The sequence below is a fragment of the Macrobrachium rosenbergii genome, chromosome 51 (assembly GCF_040412425.1).
Source record: "Macrobrachium rosenbergii isolate ZJJX-2024 chromosome 51, ASM4041242v1, whole genome shotgun sequence".
NCBI lineage: Eukaryota > Metazoa > Arthropoda > Malacostraca > Decapoda > Palaemonidae > Macrobrachium > Macrobrachium rosenbergii.
In genome coordinates, this window is record NC_089791.1 from 20,733,152 (window position 1) to 20,753,118 (window position 19,967).

A 19,967-nucleotide genomic window follows, 5' to 3' on the forward strand; every position below is an offset into this window, starting at 1 on the left:
ATATATATATATATATATATATATATATATATATATATATATATATATATATATATATATATATATATATATATATATATTTCCCCAAGTCTGCCACTAAAGGCAAAATTTCAATCATTTTCTTCCCACTCGAATAAAGTTGGTAGTGATAAGCGTATCCAAAAATCAATAAAGTTCAAGGAAGTCGGGAAGTAAGGAGGTCATTGTGGCTATTAAAAATATATATGTAATATATGTATAATATATATATATATATATATATATATATATATATATATATATATATATATATATATATATATATATATATATACTGTATGCATATAATGCTGACTGAGTTTCATCAGAGGAATGAAATCCCTGGCAATGTTCCGTGTAAAACTTTACAGGAAGTTCCCCTTGTTTACCAAATGCGTAAATTTCCTCGTAAAGCAATATATAATAGGAACTCTCGTCCGCTGACTCACGACAAGAAATTTAGCAACTCCAAACGACGATGAGTACAATAAAATGGCTGTTCTCTTTCACAATTTCTCAAGTTTCATAACATCCAAAAGGTTTCGAAGAGGTCATGAAACCGCGGAAGCGACGGCAACGATGCGCAAGCCCTCTTCGTTCACACCTTCCCAAAATAGATGACGTCACTTTGGTATAATCCTACGGCAGGCTACTTGTAGCAGGAAGGTAAAAGTGTGTGTGTGGGACTTGTAACAGGAAGGAGAAGAACGAGGACACGCCTGCTACTGCCACAAATTTAACGCCGGGGGAAAGACACTTCTGCGAAGTAAACAGAAATAACAATATTTTTTTGTCGTGTGTTGTCATCCGAATGGCTCAATATTTTGGGAGTTTTTCGGTGATTTCCTCTGTTATCAATCTCAGCATGTTAACAGGCACCTTGCGTCTTCATCCCATTTCTGTCATCTTCCGCTTCGTGGCCATGACACTGGGACTTATCACGTTACGAAAGCACGGCAGGAAGTTATCGCAACTCCTACAGGGATGACCTTGCAAACACGAGATGTTAGGAAAGACGCGCGAAAGAAGAGCGCAATACGCATGCGTCATTAAAAAGGTGTGAATCCCCTTTTTCCACGAATGTCTTTGACACAAAGTTTTCGACTGATTGTTACGAGTGATTCTTCTGAATTTGAGATAAATATAATGTACAATCTCGGTATAATTAGTTAGGTGTCACGTTCCTTCTGGTTGGAAATGTTCCCTGAATTCTCTCTCTCTCTCTCTCTCTCTCTCTCTCTCTCTCTCTCTCTCTCTCTCTCTCTCTCTCTCTAATGATGATTTATTATAGTCTTGCCTAGGTTCAGTATGGTGACCAAGGTCTAGTGAATCAGTAAATGAACGCTTTAGTTAAAAAAAAAAACCCACACTTCTAAAAACTATTTATAGTGGGGAAACAAAAACTAAAAGTTCGGGTCTAAAGCACACGAATTTTAACTAGAAACTGTAATAATCTGGGATGATACCTAAGAACTCTCTTAACTCGGCTACTTGTTTTTCGACAGGTGTCATAATTAAGGATTCGGGACAATATTAGTTAACAAATATGGATGTCCTAATTTGAATATAAAGATTTAAGACTTTCCTTGTTTCAAGCTCTGTATCACGGTAAAAATGATAAAAAACTACAATTTTATTTTAGTACTCAGACTTATTTAAATTTTACCATTTTTTCTCTTTTAAAATTAACTTTCAAGGCAGATCTGCTACTCTATTTATTTTTCTGACTGCTTGTTACGTATAATTCTTCTGAATCTGAGATAAATATGATGTACAATCTCGTTATAAATACCTACATGTCACGTTCTTTCTGCAAATGTTCCCTGAATTCTCTCTCTCTCTCTCTCTCTCTCTCTCTCTCTCTCTCTCTCTCTCTCTCTCTCTCTCTCTGAGATAAATACTTAGATGTCACGGTCTTTCTGCAAATGTTCTCTCTCTCTCTCTCTCTCTCTCTCTCTCTCTCTCTCTCTCTCTCTCTCTCTCTCTCTCTCTGTATAAATACTTAGATGTCACGTTCTTTCTGCAAATGTTCCCTGAATTCTCTCTCTCTCTCGGTATAAATACCTACATGTCACGTTCTTTCTGCAAATGTTCCCTGAATTCTCTCTCTCTCTCTCTCTCTCTCTCTCTCTCTCTCTCTCTCTCTCTCTCTCTCGGTATAAATACCTACATGTCACGTTCTTTCTGCAAATGTTCCCTGAATCTCTCTCTCTCTCTCTCTCTCTCTCTCTCTCTCTCTCTCTCTCTCTCTCTCTCTCTCATGACTGAGTATAATCTATTAGGAACCACCTGCGAGGTAATGGCTCACAATGAGACCTGAGATACCAAATGAGTGAATGAGTGAGATCTTTGCATCTATCAGGTATATTTTTCCTTTAAACCTTAACGAGAGGATTAATACATTGTTTCTAATTACAGAGGTAATGCTGTTTTCCTACCACTGTTTATAAGACATTTCTTTCTCTTGATGTGTGCCGATGGATAAAATCTGTGTATTGATGCCAACGCATCAGTAAAAAAAATATAAAACTTTAATCTGATAAAAATAAAAATGAGTGAACCTCACGTTTGAAGACGCTGGTGCCTCAAATAATACAAATACAATGTAACTAAAACTCTTAATAAATTACAGAATATGCCTTCTAACAGCACTTACGTTTTCCCTTTTCAAGAACCACTTTTATTTTCCTTACTTCAAGAAGCACACCTGAAAGAAAATCACGAGAAAAAACATATATTTCTGAAAATATTTCTCCTATTCCTGAGATTTGGTAAATGATAAGGTCAGGTAGCGTCGCAATTTAAGAGCTTTACTTCGGAATCTAAACTGCAAATTAATATTCTACTTAACCAGACATCCTTCAACAACACATTCCCAACGAAAAAGTAACAACAGCGTTTCCCCATTTTACAAAAGTAACATGGCATTTCATCGACTGGTCAATAAGGTGGAATGATGAATCTTGAAATTGATGGTGGAAAACTAAGTCTTTATACTGGTCCGCTGGTATGGCCGTCGTGGCATGCCACTCAGATATCGCGGGTTCGCGTCTCCCCCGGGCCGATAAAAAAATCACTGGCTCTGTATCATGATCAGTTACTGCTGCAGTGTGGGGTCTGCGGTGGGAGGTTGAAACCAACATCCTTTGGAGGCTTGAATTTCAGGTCAATGGCCCATTTGTGCTTGATCCATGTGAATAGGTTTCATCTAATGAAATAATAATAATAATAATAATAATAAATCGACGACGTAAAACGAAGAGATTAAAATTAAAATAGCTATGGGTAACGGCTTTAGAAAACAAATCTCATATTTGTTGTGACACCTTAAAACAAACAAATCAATAAATTGATAAAAAAAATTGTTATTCCAGAGCCTCGAGAGGTATTTCCACAATTATTACTTTTACTTCAATTCCATTTTCCTCACCTTCCTGAATTCCGACTTCTTCCTCACTGACGTCACACAACCTCTTGGGTTTATGTCACCGATGAAGCAAGGGTTAAACATTTGCTAAGGAGGTCACCGACCCCGAAACAAGAATTTATGTTTAGAAAAACAATAGCAGTTTCTGGCTCACCTTTTACACGAGATTCTCAGATCTGGGTAAAAGGGGCAGCTCTAACCTTGAAATTTCCACAACCAGTTTCGAAAGAAGCTCTAGGAAAAACAACAAGGGCTTTTGGCACACTCGCACACCAGCAATCGTATTATTTATGCAAGAGACGGACCATGTGATCAAATTGTATCATGGATTATCCGGATAAAGGTAGTGATTGTCGGGGTCCACCACTTCGATAAAAGTAGGAAGGGAAAACTGGGTAGGGAGGACAGGAAATACTACCCTTCAGTAGGACAAGCTGACTCTTTATCAAATTTGGTCTGTGAATAATAATCACTTTCACCGAGCTTTTGCCTACAATATTTACCCCCACTATCATACAGCAAGCACGTATTTTTAGTTTTAGGAGAGAGAGAGAGAGAGAGAGAATTTCTTCGAACCATCATGCAGTAGGCAGGTAATTACTTTTGTGAGAGAGAGAGAGAGAGAGAGAGAGAGAGAGAGAGAGAGAGAGAGAGAGAGATTGTCCATTTATGGAGATACGCTGACCTTAAATAAATGGCTTGTCCTCAACATTTTCAGTTCACCTCACTATTAAACGTAATTAACCTGTTTTACTTGTCAAGGAATCAGAAATCGGATGGCATGATAAACTTGATGGAACTCGATAATTAAGTTTAATGCTGTTGATCAATACCTTTGAAGGTATTCTGGGACAAAGCTTCTTTTGTGTTAACGTGGGTAGGCCACTTGTCAGATTTCCCCACGTTTATAAAGCTCATTATTAACTATTTCATCCTACAATGGATCAAATGTCATTGCAACAGTAGGCTGATTTATTTTTTAAGATAAACAAAAAAATTATATTAATTTCACCGGAGCTGGCTAGTTTAAAGGCCGTCTTTATTTTGACAGAGGGAAATACGAGGAAGGCGTCGGGGAGAGCTTGCTAATGAGACAAGTTTTTGTTGACTGCTCGATTTTGACACTTAAATTGCACCGAGTGCGTCCCTTTAAGGGCCGAAATTGATTTTTCATCTTCTATTTCTTCTCAGGACACTCACTGGTGGTCAGATAAAAGTCAAAGTGCAAACAGAGCGCAGTTAAAATAGTGTTGATCCTCTCTCTCTCTCTCTCTCTCTCTCTCTCTCTCTCTCTCTCTCTCTCTCTCTCTCTCATAACTAGAAGTAATAACTGCAACTGGCTCTCCTTGAAGAGCTTTTTTCCAGCCATTACGTCTCTTACGGTACATAATCAAGGAAACACGAACTGCCCATGGAAACAAAGAAAATTAACACTTACTGCCCCCCCCCAAAAAAAAAAAAAATTAAAAATAAAATAAAATAAAAATCAGTATGTTATGAATGTATATACTTTTATGTCTGTCTTTGATTACAGTTTGTTAAATCTACAGCATTAATGATTGGGATTTGTTTTCCCTCACTCGATGAAGCTTTTCCAAATGTAAGGTTTCCCAAACTTGCGTCTTAGTGTTGAGAGCGTATGTCTAACCCAGTTTAACCCCTAAGATGGCTCTCCTAATTTAATGTTTTTTCTTCACCCTCTGAGGGTTGCTGCTACAACGAACACGATTTCATACCAAGAGCAAAGAGAGAGAGAGAGAGAGAGAGAGAGAAGAGAGAGAGAGAGAGAGAGAGAGAGAGAATTATCCTCTGTGGGTCGTCAAACTAATTTCAGTAACTGGAGTCCCAATGGCATTAGATAGATAGTAAGGCTAATTCTTTGCAAATATTAAGGAATCATTTTGTCGCGTGCACTGTCATAATATATTTTAAGCTTTCTTACAAATCATATCTCACACACATACACATATAATACACATATATACATATATATATACAGTATATATATACATACATACATATATTTATATATATATACATACATACATATATTTATATATATATACATACATACATATATATATACATATATATATATATATATATATATATATATATATATATATATATATATATATATATATATATATACATACACACACACACTATGCCACTCATCTCCATCTTGCATGCGCACAGACTTGCATTTTTGTGTTTATTCTTAGGTTTATTCTCTTGCCTCACAATCCTCTTCACGAGTCAAAATCCTATAAAATCACAGAAATCCATCTTGTCACTCATGCCAACCTTTTATTCCGCACCCATTTCTATGTCTATATTTTTAACCCTTTGCCCTCCCTTGCTCAACTAGACCGCACAAACAGTTCACCTCAATATCTTGCATGTTTTTTCTCTCATTCGTATGCATCAGTCAACTTCACTTCACTGAGGCAGATTTGATGCTAAAAGTCCTTCGTCTATCCTGGTATTCTCTTTCACAGAGAACCCTCTTCTCTTCTTAACATTTGCCAGGGATCATGCTAACCACGCTGCTCCACCTCTCCTGTGATTCACCTTTTCATTCATCCTTTGCCTTAATGCCTGTATTATTATTACTATTATTATTTCATTAGATGAAACCTATTCACATGGGACAAGCACACAAGGGCCATTGACTTAAAATTCAAGCTTCCAAAGAATGTTGGTTTCAACCTCCCACAGCAGACCTCACACTGCAGCAGTAAAGTATACCTTAGTTTACCAGACCACTGAGCTGATTAACAGCTCTCCTAGGGCTGGCCCGAAGGATTAGACTTATTTTACGTGGCTGAGAACCAATTGGTTACCTAGCAACGGGACCTACAGCTTACTGTGGAATCCGAACCACATTATACTGAGAAATGAATTTCTGTCACCAGAAATAAATTCCTCTAATTCTTCATTGGCCGGCTGGAGAATCGAACACGGGCCCAGCAGAGTGCTAGCTGAGAACGATATCGACCCGCCCAATGAGGAACTACTGCAGGAGTAACTGATTGCGCTACAGAGCCAGTGATTTTTCATTGCCCTGGGGGAGACGCGAACCCCCGACATCTGAGCGGCATCCATGACGCAAGCCGCCATACCAGCGGACCAGTATAAACATTTCATTTTCCACCAGCAATTTCAAGATTCATTATCCCACCTCACTGACTTCCATTTAATATTATTACCTAGTCTTCCAAGTAACTTCAAGTTTCCTAGTTTTCACCTCTCTCGGCATTTTTCTTCACTATCACCAGGCAACAACGTATCATTTTTAACATCAGTCACTTAACACTCCAGTTATGACTCGAAAATCTCATAAACTCGCGTACATATCTTTGTTCATTTTTGGCTTCTCTCATTACCCAGTTAAGAAATATTATAATGTTATGTAGCAAAACACACAATTGTCTAAGATCCACGTTTTTTAAAACAAACAATGTAATCTTGACTTTATGTGTCCTACTGCATTTCATTTCTCTACATCATTATTCTCCTTCCAATTTCTTCTATATCTGGCCTTATCCCAGATATACCTTACACACCATGGCCAGCAAAATCGATTACTTCACCACCACACCATTACAGCGTCTCGTTCATCGCCCCTCTCGATTCTTCTACTTTATATCTCCAGCAGTCACCTCGACCACCTTAATCAGAACTGAATTAAACCTCTTAAATTTTTTGTATCATTCAGACCTTAACTCTTCTATCCCCCAAATACAACAAATATTTATTACTCCTAAATCTTTATTCCATCAATACAGTATTCCATTCTCTTCACACTTCACTTCATTTACACATTATGTTATGAAATCGATTTGCATATCAACCTTGTCATCCGCATTTACACCCTTCCAGTACCACTTTTTCTCCCCAAAAGCACTTATTCAAAACTCACCCCTTAATATTTTCATGATATCTCGCATTTACTCTCTCAGGGTTCTGTAATCAACTGCCTAATTTATACTGTTTACCTCTATATTTCAGCGTGTGTTGTTATTCATTGTTATTTAAAACGCTTTTAAGCTTTACATGCAAGCAATATAAAAGAACACACGTGATGCATTATTCCCCAAAATCTTTCATTGCTAAACTTTTTTCTTATGAAAATGTATAAAGTTATACAGAGAGAGAGAGAGAGAGAGAGAGAGAGAGAGAGAGAGAGAGAGAGAGAGAGAGAGAGAGAGAGAGAGACTATTTACCCAAAACTTTTCAATGATAAACCTTTTTTGTTTGAAAATACATAACATTATATGTGCATATGTATATGTGTGAGAGAGAGAGAGAGAGAGAGAGAGAGAGAGAGAGAGAGAGAGAGAGAGAGAGAGAGAGAGAGAGAGACTTGTTTTAAGTGTACTAATAATATCCTATATCAGATGAAAACCGGTTTCTGTATATGCACCCGAATAACAGGATACTAATTCCTTCAGAGAGAGAGAGAGAGAGAGAGAGAGAGAGAGAGAGAGAGAGAGAGAGAGAGAAAATCTATAATAGGTGAATGAAAATCTGTCGGAGGACCAAATTTCATTACAATCTTTACATGAAAAATGTAATCAAGTGAATAGAATACTTTAGAATGCTTTAGATTCCCACCACTAGAAGCCAAACAGTGACTTAGGACGCAGTTCAACAGCCTTCCTCATGTAAGCTCCAGGGTGTCAAAGAAATAAAAGCAATGGCCAAAAAAAAAAAAAACGCCAAGTGTGTACAAAAAACCCAGACCTTTACATCCGTATGTCCACTGGCCACAGGGGAAGATGCAACTGCGAGTCCACATTTATAATCAAATAATATTTTCTCTTTTGCTCTCTGTGTCTCTCACGTGAAAAGGACTTAAAGATGAGAACATTGAGAGAATGGACTAGCGCGAAAGAAAGAAGGTATAAGTAATGAGGAGAGAATATAATGGATCGTCTCAGGTCTAATTGGAATAAGTGAGGAGACCGAAGAAAACTTTGAATTTATCTAGTATTACAAAGATAACAAATGGATATATTATTCATCAGTATTATCATACACAGGGTTTAACATTCCTGAGTTATCCTTAAAGCATATTCTTTATTACACTGGAAAACAATATATATACACATACATATACAGTATACATGTATGTATAATATGTATACACATATATATATATGTATTCATATATATATATATATATATATATATATATATATATATATATATATATATATATATATATATATATATATATATATATATATATGTTAGTGGACTATGGTGGATTGTGGCCAAATTGTGGATTGTATATATATATATATATATATATATATATATATATATATATATATATAAATTATAAAAGATATATATATACTCATATATATATATATATATATATATATATATATTATATATATATATATATATATATATATATATATATATATATATATATATATATATATATATATATATATATATATATATATATATATATATATATATATATATATATATATATATATATATATATACAGTATATATATTACACACACACACACATATATATATATATATATATATATATATATATATATATATGCCATATATATATACCATATTATAGAACCGTAAAATTTACACAGTAATATAGCAGATAACGGGATACGCCACTTTCAACATGTAAAAAAAAAAAAAAATCTGCATTTGTGAAGAGATATAAAACCAAATTAATTGCTTGCAAAAATCCATACTGAAGGAAAGAGGATTCCCTCGTGATGACGCACGCGAGAGAGAGAGAGAGAGAGAGAGAGAGAGAGAGAGAGAGAGAGAGAGAGAGAGAGAGAGTAGGGCTCTGTTCCAGGTGTTCGTCAGGTAATCAAGTGGAAGTATCGAGGTCAGTCCGGCGAAGACATGACGCAGAGGATATAACTCTGACGTTTTGTACCAATTCTTCTGATTAATTTGTTTATATTTTACTTTTATAATTTGCTGACTGACTTTTCAGTTTATCTGAACGGAGTCCAACTGAAAGTGAAACCAAATTCTTTCACCGAGACGCACCTCAAAGGAGAACAAAATAAAACAAGTAAAAAATGAGCCGAAGTTTCTTCGGCGCAATCGAGTTTTCTGTACAGCGTATAATGCTGTAAGAAACTTTCAGCCACGGACCATGAAACTCAGCCACGGTCCGGTGGTGGCCTGTATTGTTGGTACCTATAGCGGTGCCAGAAGTACAATTATGGCTAACTTTAACCTTAAATAAAATCAAAACTACTGAGGCTACAAGGCTGCAATTTGGTATGTTTGATGACTGGAGGGTGGATGATCAACACACCAATTTGCAGCCCTCTAGCCTCAGTAGTTTCTAAGATCTGAGGGCGGACAGAAAAAGTGCGGACGGACAGACGAAGCCGTCACAAGTTTTCTTTACGGAAAACTAAAAGGAAGAAGTGAACGGAGAATAATCCCTTTGGCGTAATCCCAAAAGAAACGATTGACCTGCCAACTGAAATCAAGATGACTATGGAAATAACTGTAAGCAGAAAACTGTTAGCCGTGATGCACATCGATTCAAGAGAACGTTTTTCGATATCTCTTCGAACGTTTTCCGACATCCTTCAGCAATGTTTTCAGACACAGTTGAGCAAAGTTTTCAAACATCTTTCAGCAATGTTTTTCGTCATCTGTTAGCAACGTTTTCAACCATCTGTCAGCAATGTTTTCCGTCATCTTTTGGCAACGTTTTCAGGCATCTTTTGGCAACGTTTTCAGACATCTTTTGGCAACGTTTTCAGACATCTTTTGGCAACGTTTTCAAACATCTTTCAACAATGTTTTCCATCATCTTTCGGCAACGTTTTCAGACATCTTTTAGCAACATTTTCTGCCATCTTCTAGCAACGTTTTCATACATCTTTCAGCATCGTTTTCAGACAGCTTTCAGCAACCTTTTCAGACATTTCTGACATCTCTTAGAACGTATTCCGACATCATTTAGCGACCTGACGTCACGCTCGTTCCCTAAGGCACTGTGACGCAAGAACGAACAAGGGCTGCTTTAAATTTGTCAACACGATTGGTGACAAATTTCAAGAGTGCTAAAACATGGCAGAAAACGTGCTCGAGTTACACAGCCAACTAACTGTCCGACCACTTCCGGGAAAGGAGGCAAGAATCCAAGAGTTACAACATCGCCGGAGAGGAGGCAAAGGTCAGAGGTGCTAACAAACTCAAAGGTCACCGACCTCAGCTATTAAATGCATGCCAAAAATTATGCTTGCACTTCCTTACTTGTAGGAGAGCTCATCTGTCATTCTGGTAAGTAATGCCTCGGCCAAGACAGTCCTTGTGCTTAGTTCTGGTCACCTTGGGACACAAATGATGGCCTTGAGTCAACAGGTAGTGCCAGGCACAGTTGCTCTGACAGGAAATCAAATTTATAGTAGCTGCACCGCGGGCGAGGGGACTCCAAATTCATATAATCCATACGAAGGCAATTTAAAGCAACTGAATGCGAGATGAACCCGCTCCCACACATGGAATTACTGATACCCCTCACAATATACAAATAACAGTCAAGGGTATGGGCATCCACATACCCTATTTTTGACTGAACAGAAACAAAATAGAGAGAGAGAGAGAGAGAGAGAGAGAGAGAGAGAGAGAGAGAGAGAGAGAGAGAGAGAGAGAAATTATTTTGGTTTGCAATGTAATTCAGAGTCTAACAACTACTTTAAATCTTTCCTAAACTAAGTCATGTTCACAAAGCAGAGAGAGAGAGAGAGAGAGAGAGAGAGAGAGAGAGAGTTGCGATGCAACTCAGGAGCTAACATCTACTTTAAAACTTTCCTAAACTGAGTTAAAGTCAGCAAAGAGAGAGAGAGAGAGAGAGAGAGAGAGGAAAGTAACCAAGTAAGGTTTGTTTTATGATTTGTAACTTCAACATTTTCCAAAACATCAACTGACTTATACAGGATAACAGCATGAGTGGAAATTGCCGAAAACGCAATACGTCAATTTACATTGCTAGGAAATTGCTAGGAAAAGTAGCTTGAATCTGTACACCAGGAATATATATATATATATATATATATATATATATATATATATATATATGTGTGTGTGTGTGTGTGTGTGTACATATGTACATACATACATATATATGCATATATACATATATATATATATATATATAGAGAGAGAGAGAGAGAGAGAGAGAGAGAGTCCATGCACAACAATCCATTTAACAAAAAAGAATGTTTATAATGACACAGAGCACAAACTCTACAAAATAACTTTCCCCCTTTCAGTACACAGTCACCTTCTATAGACAAACTCTTGGGAAGAAAGCGATTTGATTCAGAACGACAAAGAACAAAAGAAGAATAACTATTCGCTGAAGTATCACACCTCACTGAGATACCTTCCTGCCACCCGGATCCAAAGACACCGAGAACTACGGTCCGTTTTAATGAGCCCCCCCTTCCCCCGCCCCCTCCTCAACCACACTCCGGTATTTTAATAAGGGAAACACAAGTATGAAGTAGCATTAACACGCAACTGCATATATTGCATGTTAATTTAGTAATATAAATTATACATATACTGTATATATATATACATATATGTATATATATATATATATATATATATATATATATATATATATATTATATATATATATATATATATATATATATATATATATATCTATATATATATATATATATATATATATGTATATATATATATATATATATATCTATATATATATATATATATATATATATATATATATATATATATATATATATCTCTCTCATAATCCGAAGCCAATTTATCATCCTTCTGTGTGGTCGTAAAATAAATGACAGAACTCCTTATACCAAGCAACTCATGCAAAACTTAAGGGCTGGCTTTATTAATGAATGCGTGCTGGTATAAGACCAGTGGTCAACCCATTACCACACCCCCCTAATCTACCAGCAGTGGGAGACCACCTTGGGGAACATGGGTTTTCGGTTGGGGATAAAATGAAAACCGGTGCAACCAGGGAGGAACACCATTTTAACCTAGTTTACCCTTCGTCACCAAATCTGCCTGACGGGATGTTGTAATAGGTTAACTAAACAGAGGCACTGGAAGTGGTTGTCAAATTTGTCAATTTTATATCAAAAACTGTTAGATAACCACGTCTGGCTTTCAAAAGTATGAAGGTAACAAGATAATTTTAGTCTAGGGACTCCGTAGGACAACAGGACAAGGTTTCGTTGGCAGTAAATCCAAGAAACGTCCTCTAATGTAAGTTTTCTGCATCATATGGTTGAAATTACGTCAGAAACAGTCCATTTATGGGCCTTTGGACTAGGAAAAAATTCGCAAATCAACTGAAGTGCTCGATAGCATAATTATACCTTTGAAAGGTAACATTCCAAAAAATTGTTTTTCTTACATTATCATTCTAAGGTGACTGCAATCCTTTACGTTACGAAATAAAGATTTCAAAGTTCACCATCTGGACCTATAACTCAGTCTAGTGCTTAGGATAACAAGGCAGCCTGCTCTTAGGGTGATCTAGTTCTAATAAGGTTAATTTGTTGGTTAGCTAATGGGAAAAACACGATGGGCATCCTTAGACATGGCCACGGAACTGGTAAGCCACATTAGTTTTTCTAAGGGCGTCATGCACAGCAAGGCCAGGTAGTTCTTCTTCACAAGGCTAGACTTTTTTTTTTTTTATTTAGGATGAATTATAAGATCAACAGCTCCTTCTCAGTATGAGGGTTTCAAGCGGAAATATCACCAGAAACTGCTTTATGGAATGCAATTTGAAATTTAGGCCAAATGCCAAGCTCTGGGACCTATGAGGTCATTCAGCGCTGAAAATTCCCAGGGAATTGAGAGTATAGGAGGTTTTAAGGTGTAACAAAAGGAAAACCTCGCAGTTGCACTGTGAAACAACTGCTAGGAGAGGGTGGAAAGTCAAACGGAAGAAAGAGAATATGAACGGAGGTACAGTAAAAGGAATGAAACGAGTTGCATCTAGGGAGGAGCTTTTCGATTTCTTCCGGGGCAATGAGGGCAAGTGCCCATTGTTGGTGGACATCCCTTTCCTCATTATACTAGAGGGACATCTTCCCCAAGTCGCTTAAAAGAGAAAACAAAAGAAAAAAAAATATGCGTATCATACAATGATTTAAGAGAGTCCAACTTCTCTCTGTGAAATTTCACACTTATGCAAAGTCGGAGACGCCATTATGGTCCTTGCAGAGGAAATACGAATGCCTGCAATGGTAATTATTTTCAGTATGAGGCGCATAATATATATATATATATATATATATATATATATATATATATATATATATATATATATATATATATATATATATATACATATATATATACACACATACACCTAATCTATGTATCTATCTATGCATATATATATATCTATATATATGTGTGCGTGTGTGTGTGTGTGTGTGTGTGTGTGTATTACGCTGCGACTCACCGGTAATTTCCAAGGTCGTTTCTGGGCGAGAACAGGGGATCATCTTGGGGCCGTTTTCTGAAAAATCCTTGTGTATCTGATCTGTTAGCCTAAATACCTGGTAGTTAGTTGACTACAGTCGGTTGCCACCGAGTTGGAAAGCGGCACGAACCTTGCAAAAGACCTTCAGAAGGGCGAGAAAAGGCGCATGGGGTGAAAAGCTTGATACACAGGAAAATACATACTTTTATTATATAAAACCTGATCGTAATGTGAATGCATAATGGTAGAAATTCGAAAGGAACGCTATACACAACACTATGGGAAACAAGTTGGAGTTCGAACACAAGATTTAGGCCTTAGGCCAAGCACTGGGACCTGTGAGGTCATTCAGCGCTGAAAAGGAAACAGAGTAAAAAAGTTTGAAAGGTGTAACAGGAGGAAAACCTCGCAGTTTCACTGTGAAACAATTGTTAGGAGAGAAGGTGGAAAGTAAGGTGGAAGAAAGAGAATATGAACGGAGATATAGTAAGAGGAATAAGAGGCTGCAGCTCAGGGCCGAAGGGATACTGCAAAGAATCTTAAGTAATGCCTACAGTGCACCTCGTGAGGTGCGCTGACGGCACTACCACCCTCCTACGGGGTATGGGAGACCAGAAAAGGATACGTCCGCGTAAGGAGAGAAATTAGGTTACGGTGACGACCTGGAAGCAGCTGTTTAACCGCAGAGGCGCCTCGGGCACCGAGGGAGAATTGGATTCCAAGAAATCAGGCGCGCAAGAACGCAGAGAAATATAAAAAAAAAGAATATAAAATAACTCTTCTCTTTGCGAAGTCATTGCGTCATAAAAGACTGAAGGATGGTCGGGATCGAAGAATATCTGGTATTACTTTGCTGTGTTACATTCGGATAAGAACATGTAGCAATATCACATTTCTGTCATTATACTTTTTATCATGTTGACTGGATATTAAAAAAGAGGAAGAATGAGAACTAGATGATATTACGATTGTATAAAAAAAAATATATATAAATATAAATATATATATATATATATATATATATATATATATATATATATATATATATATATATATATATATATATTTATATATATATATATATATATATATATATATATATATATATATATATATATATATATATATATATATATATATATATATTTACATATATATATATATATATATATATATATATATATATATATTTACATATGTATATAGGTATATATATATATATATATATATATATATATATATATATATATATATATCACAACAGGATATAGTTTAATAAAAACCATGAGTGTACACTCATGGATATGAAGGTTAAACTATATCCGGTTGCAAAGATTCGAAAAGAATGAGGTTACACTGTATCGTATCTACCCCCAGTTAAGTTCATCCTTGGGCAATGCGTGAGATCAGTAAACCTGGCATGCTAGTGCACAGCTGCACTGCCTTGCAGAAGACTGACTGGTCTTGAGCTACGGCGGATCACCTCGATAGGGAAGGAGCATTTGTGGACGTATGAAGCGGGCAAAAGAGTATTCCATCGTATTCCAGCAGAATGCCAACTACCGGTCTCCACATATCTTACTTAGGCTTGATCGCCTAAGGCCTTATCGTGATGACAACTGGTTTGTAAGAGCAACAAAAACAACCAATTGTGACGAGACTTTAGTCACAGTTTCTTCAACTGCGGTGCTTTGAATTTTGAATTTACTGGGATGCACAATTTTCAGAGATGCCAATGCACTCAAGTCAGAGGTGCCAATAAACTCAATAGTCAGAGGTGCCAATAAACTCAATTTTCAGAGGTGCCAATAAACTCAATTTTCACAGGTGCCAATGCACTCAAGTCAGAGGTGCCAATAAACTCAACAGTCAGAGGTGCCAATAAAGTCAATAGTCAGAGGTGACCATAAACTCAATTTCCAGAGGTGACAATAAACTCAATTTTCAGAGGTGTCAATAAACTCAATTTTCAGTGATGCCAATAAACTCAATAGTCAGAGGTGTTGATAAACTCGACGCTGGTTGGAATTATAACAAAAACGTCTGTTAAAACTATATCTGATAATTTAGCAGGGATGTGAGTTGACTCACTTAATATCAGCTGAATATAGCCAGAACCAATGTCTTGGTCAGAACACTGGCAGAATCCCAAAACCGACCTTTCATGAATTCTGTTACCTGAGCCAATGAAGTCTCTGGGCTTAGCAGTGAATTTACCGGCGCTAACAAAAGGCGCAATGTCAATGAATATTCTAATTTGAGTATAATCATTATCTTATCATTAACAGGATAATAATAAAATAAGCATTAAATTTAGTATCTTTTCTAAACCTGAATGTTTTTGGGGAAGATATGCAGTGTTTGTTTTCTTTGTAAATGGACCATGACGTAACTATCGACGTATATGATAGTTTATTTTAACTAGTAATGTATACTCTCTTAACACACATTTAATGTAGTCGGCTCGAACTAAGCCAGGTTTTAAGGCCCTGTCCAAGAACAGATTCTTGTTCTCCTCTTAAGGTGCAACACAAAGCCGACAAAATTTTCGTCTTATTTATGGAAATGGTAAATACCTTCCTATACCCTGATGATTCATATCGACTTTGCTGACATGTATCTAACTAGTGGATTTCGCTAAATCAATGAACGATACACAAGCCTCAAAACAAATGCAACAAGTAAAAAATGCGCCTTAGTTTTCTTCGGCGCATTCGAGTTTTTTGTACAGCGTATAATGCTGCATGAAACTCTCGGCCACGGCTCATGAAACTCTCAGCCGCAGCCCATGAAACTTTCAGCCAAGGCCCGGTGGTGGCCTGTGTTGTTGGCACGATCATGGCTAACTTTAACGTTAAATAACATAAAAGCTACTGAGGATAGAGGGCTGCAATTTGATATGTTTGATGATTGGAAGGTGGACGATCAACATACCAATTTGCAGCCCTCTAGCCTCAGTAGTTTTTAAGGTCTGAGGGCAGACAGAAAAAGTGCGGACGGACAGACAAACAGCCATCTCAATAGTTTCGTTTACAGAAAACTAAAACCTAGCGACAAGAATTCATTAGAGGATTTTCACATTTACAATAATATGATTATTCATAATTAAGGTAGTTAAGGCTATAGTTCATGAAAATTACAAAACAAAAGGCAACAGAAGCATTAAAGTTAGGCCAATCTCTTAAACGCAGATTATTAGCTAATAATATCTTATGTACATTTTCAATAAAGTAACCGCTATGGTGTAGTATTCATATTTTTTTTCGCTTACCGACGGAAAGAGAGAGAGAGATTACTTTTCAGTGTAATTCAGAGTCTAACATCTACTTTAAAACTTTCCTAAATTGAGTTCATGTTCGCAAAGCACACACACACACACACACACACAAACCGAGAGAGATTAGTTTGCAATGGAATTCAGAATCTATATTCTACTTTAAAACTCTCCTGAACTGAGTTCAAGAGAGAGAGAGACTGAGTTCAGAGAGATTAGTTTGCAATGGAATTCAGAATCTATATTCTACTTTAAAACTCTCCTGAACTGAGTTCAAGAGAGAGAGAGAGAGAGAGAGAGAGAGAGAGAGAGATTAGTTTGCAATGGAATTCAGAATCTATATTCTACTTTAAAACTCTCCTGAACTGAGTTCAAGAGAGAGAGAGAGAGAGAGAGAGAGAGAGAGAGAGAGATTAGTTTGCAATGGAATTCAGAATCGATATTCTACTTTAAAACTCTCCTGAACTGAGTTAGAGAGAGAGAGAGAGAGAGAGAGAGAGAGAGAGAGAGAGAGAGATTAGTTTGCAATGGAATTCAGAATCTATATTCTACTTTAAAACTCTCCTGAACTCAAGAGAGAGAAGAGAGAGAGAGAGAGAGAGAGAGAGAGAGAGAGAGAGAGAGAGATTAGTTGCAATGGTTCAGAATCAAAGCTGAACTGAGTTCAAGAGAGAGAGAGAGAGAGAGAGAGAGAGAGAGAGAGAGAGAGAGAGAGAGAGAGAGAGAGAGATTAGTTTGCAATGGAATTCAGAATCTATATTCTACTTTAAAACTCTCCTGAACTGAGTTCAAGTTCAGAGCAGAGAGAGAGAGAGAGAGAGAGCTGCAACAGGGCCACCCCACCCCACCCCAACCCCCATAGGGTAGAGGACTAGAGGGCTAGCCTGGAATGTAATTTTGCAGTGTTTCGCAATCTGAAAATACCTGACGCCCCTTGGAAGCCAACTTCTGACTTTCTGTGAAATACTTGCTTGTCTGGACACTCCAATTTCGGGCTGTGTGGTATAAACGAGTATGATACAAGTTCCTGAATATGATACGTGTTCGTGAATGTGAAAAGTTTCCGTATGTAAGACACCTTCGCGAACATGAAAGCTGTTGAATTAGAAGGATTGAAGTATACAGTATTGCTGATATTTGTGATTATAATATTAAACAAAATATCTTGTAGTTCAATGGTTAGGGGTTACTTTCCAGCATAAGGTCAAAGGTTCGAGTCTCGAGGGAGCGGTTTAGTCACGTTCCGCTAAATCCCACTGTACTCTGTTGGCCTAAACATCGGCTTGCATACCTGGTAGTTAGATGACTGTAATGGTTCATAGCCAAGGTCGACAAGGACATGACGCTTACGGCCTCGTCAGAAAAAGACTGGATAAGAACTTGAATGCACTCGTGCCTACATGCAGAGAGAGAGAGAGAGAGAGAGAGAGAGAGAGAGAGAGAGAGAGAGAGAGAGAGAGCAGTCATGATGGGGACTCTTAAATTTTATATTTCTTGGATAGTGAATCTTTCCAGGGCTTATAAATAAAGCTTTTGCAATATGCACTAAAATCTACGCATATGTACATTACGATAGACGCATGTGAATGAACACTTCCCGTTTATCGGTTACAAAAGAGTACCATCTCACAAATATACGTTTCATACATTAAAAATATTTTGCTTTTGGATTTTGTACATAGGCTCCAAGCCCGGATAAAAGACTGGGCGTGGGAAGACAGTCCCTGACATGTAATAAACAAAACGCAACGGGAAACTTGCAACAAAACTTAGCAACCTTCTGCAAGCAAAACAAGTCAAGAGAAAAATCAAGTAGGTATCAATAAATGCCTTTCCATCCGGGAACAGTTCAGCCATAAACCTTTGCTTCCCAAGAAAAAGTGTCATCCCTAGATAGAACCAGCAAGGAGAGAGTGCCAACACTTACCTGCACTTCCGGGAAGAGTGCCATGTTGAGGAGGTGCCACCTGAGCGTGGTGATGGTCGTCTCCGACCCCGCGCCGAAAAGATCACCGCTCACGTGTCGCAGTTGCTTGTAGGTGAAGCTACCGACGTCATCACCGCGTTCGGATCGCTCCTGAGGTAGGCAAAGAGTAAACATCAAACTATTGAATAAGATGAAATGCATACGCACTGTGTATGTATGTATACATATATACACATATATGTGTGTGTATATATATACATATATATGTGTATATATATATAAATATATATTAGCTGAAGCCACTGGGAAAGTTCAAATTGAAGACAGAGTGCCAAGTACTTTCGTGTACTTCAACACATCTTCGGGGCCCCGAAGATGTGTAAAAATACACGAAAATACTTGGCACTCCATCTTTCAATTTGAACTTTCCCAGTGGTTTCAACTAATAAACAAAATCACGCGCTTACTTAGTGATTTCTTAGTATACATATATATATATATATATATATATATATATATATATATATATATATATATATATATATATATATATATATATACTGTGTATATATAATATATATATATATATATATATATATATATATATATATATATATATATATATATATATATATAATAATAACCTTATGTAAAATGAACATAGTGAACTGACAAAGGAAACAGTGCAATGGAGGTAAATATATTTCTGAAAGTTTTATTAATGTAACTTATAACCTGTAATTCTGTTAGCGTTAAAACAGGACAATATTTTTCTAAAAACGAAGACAAA

The 19,967-nt window shown here is 36.8% G+C and overlaps 1 protein-coding gene across 1 annotated transcript in view; it reads right to left on the minus strand.

The window, feature by feature from the left end:
- Window positions 1–19,967, minus strand: part of phtm (phantom) — a 173,835-nt gene that overhangs the window by 39,326 nt on the left and 114,542 nt on the right. The window contains 1 exon segment of the mRNA XM_067094951.1: window positions 19,178–19,327. Within this exon segment, the coding sequence (XP_066951052.1) occupies window positions 19,178–19,327 (150 nt within the window).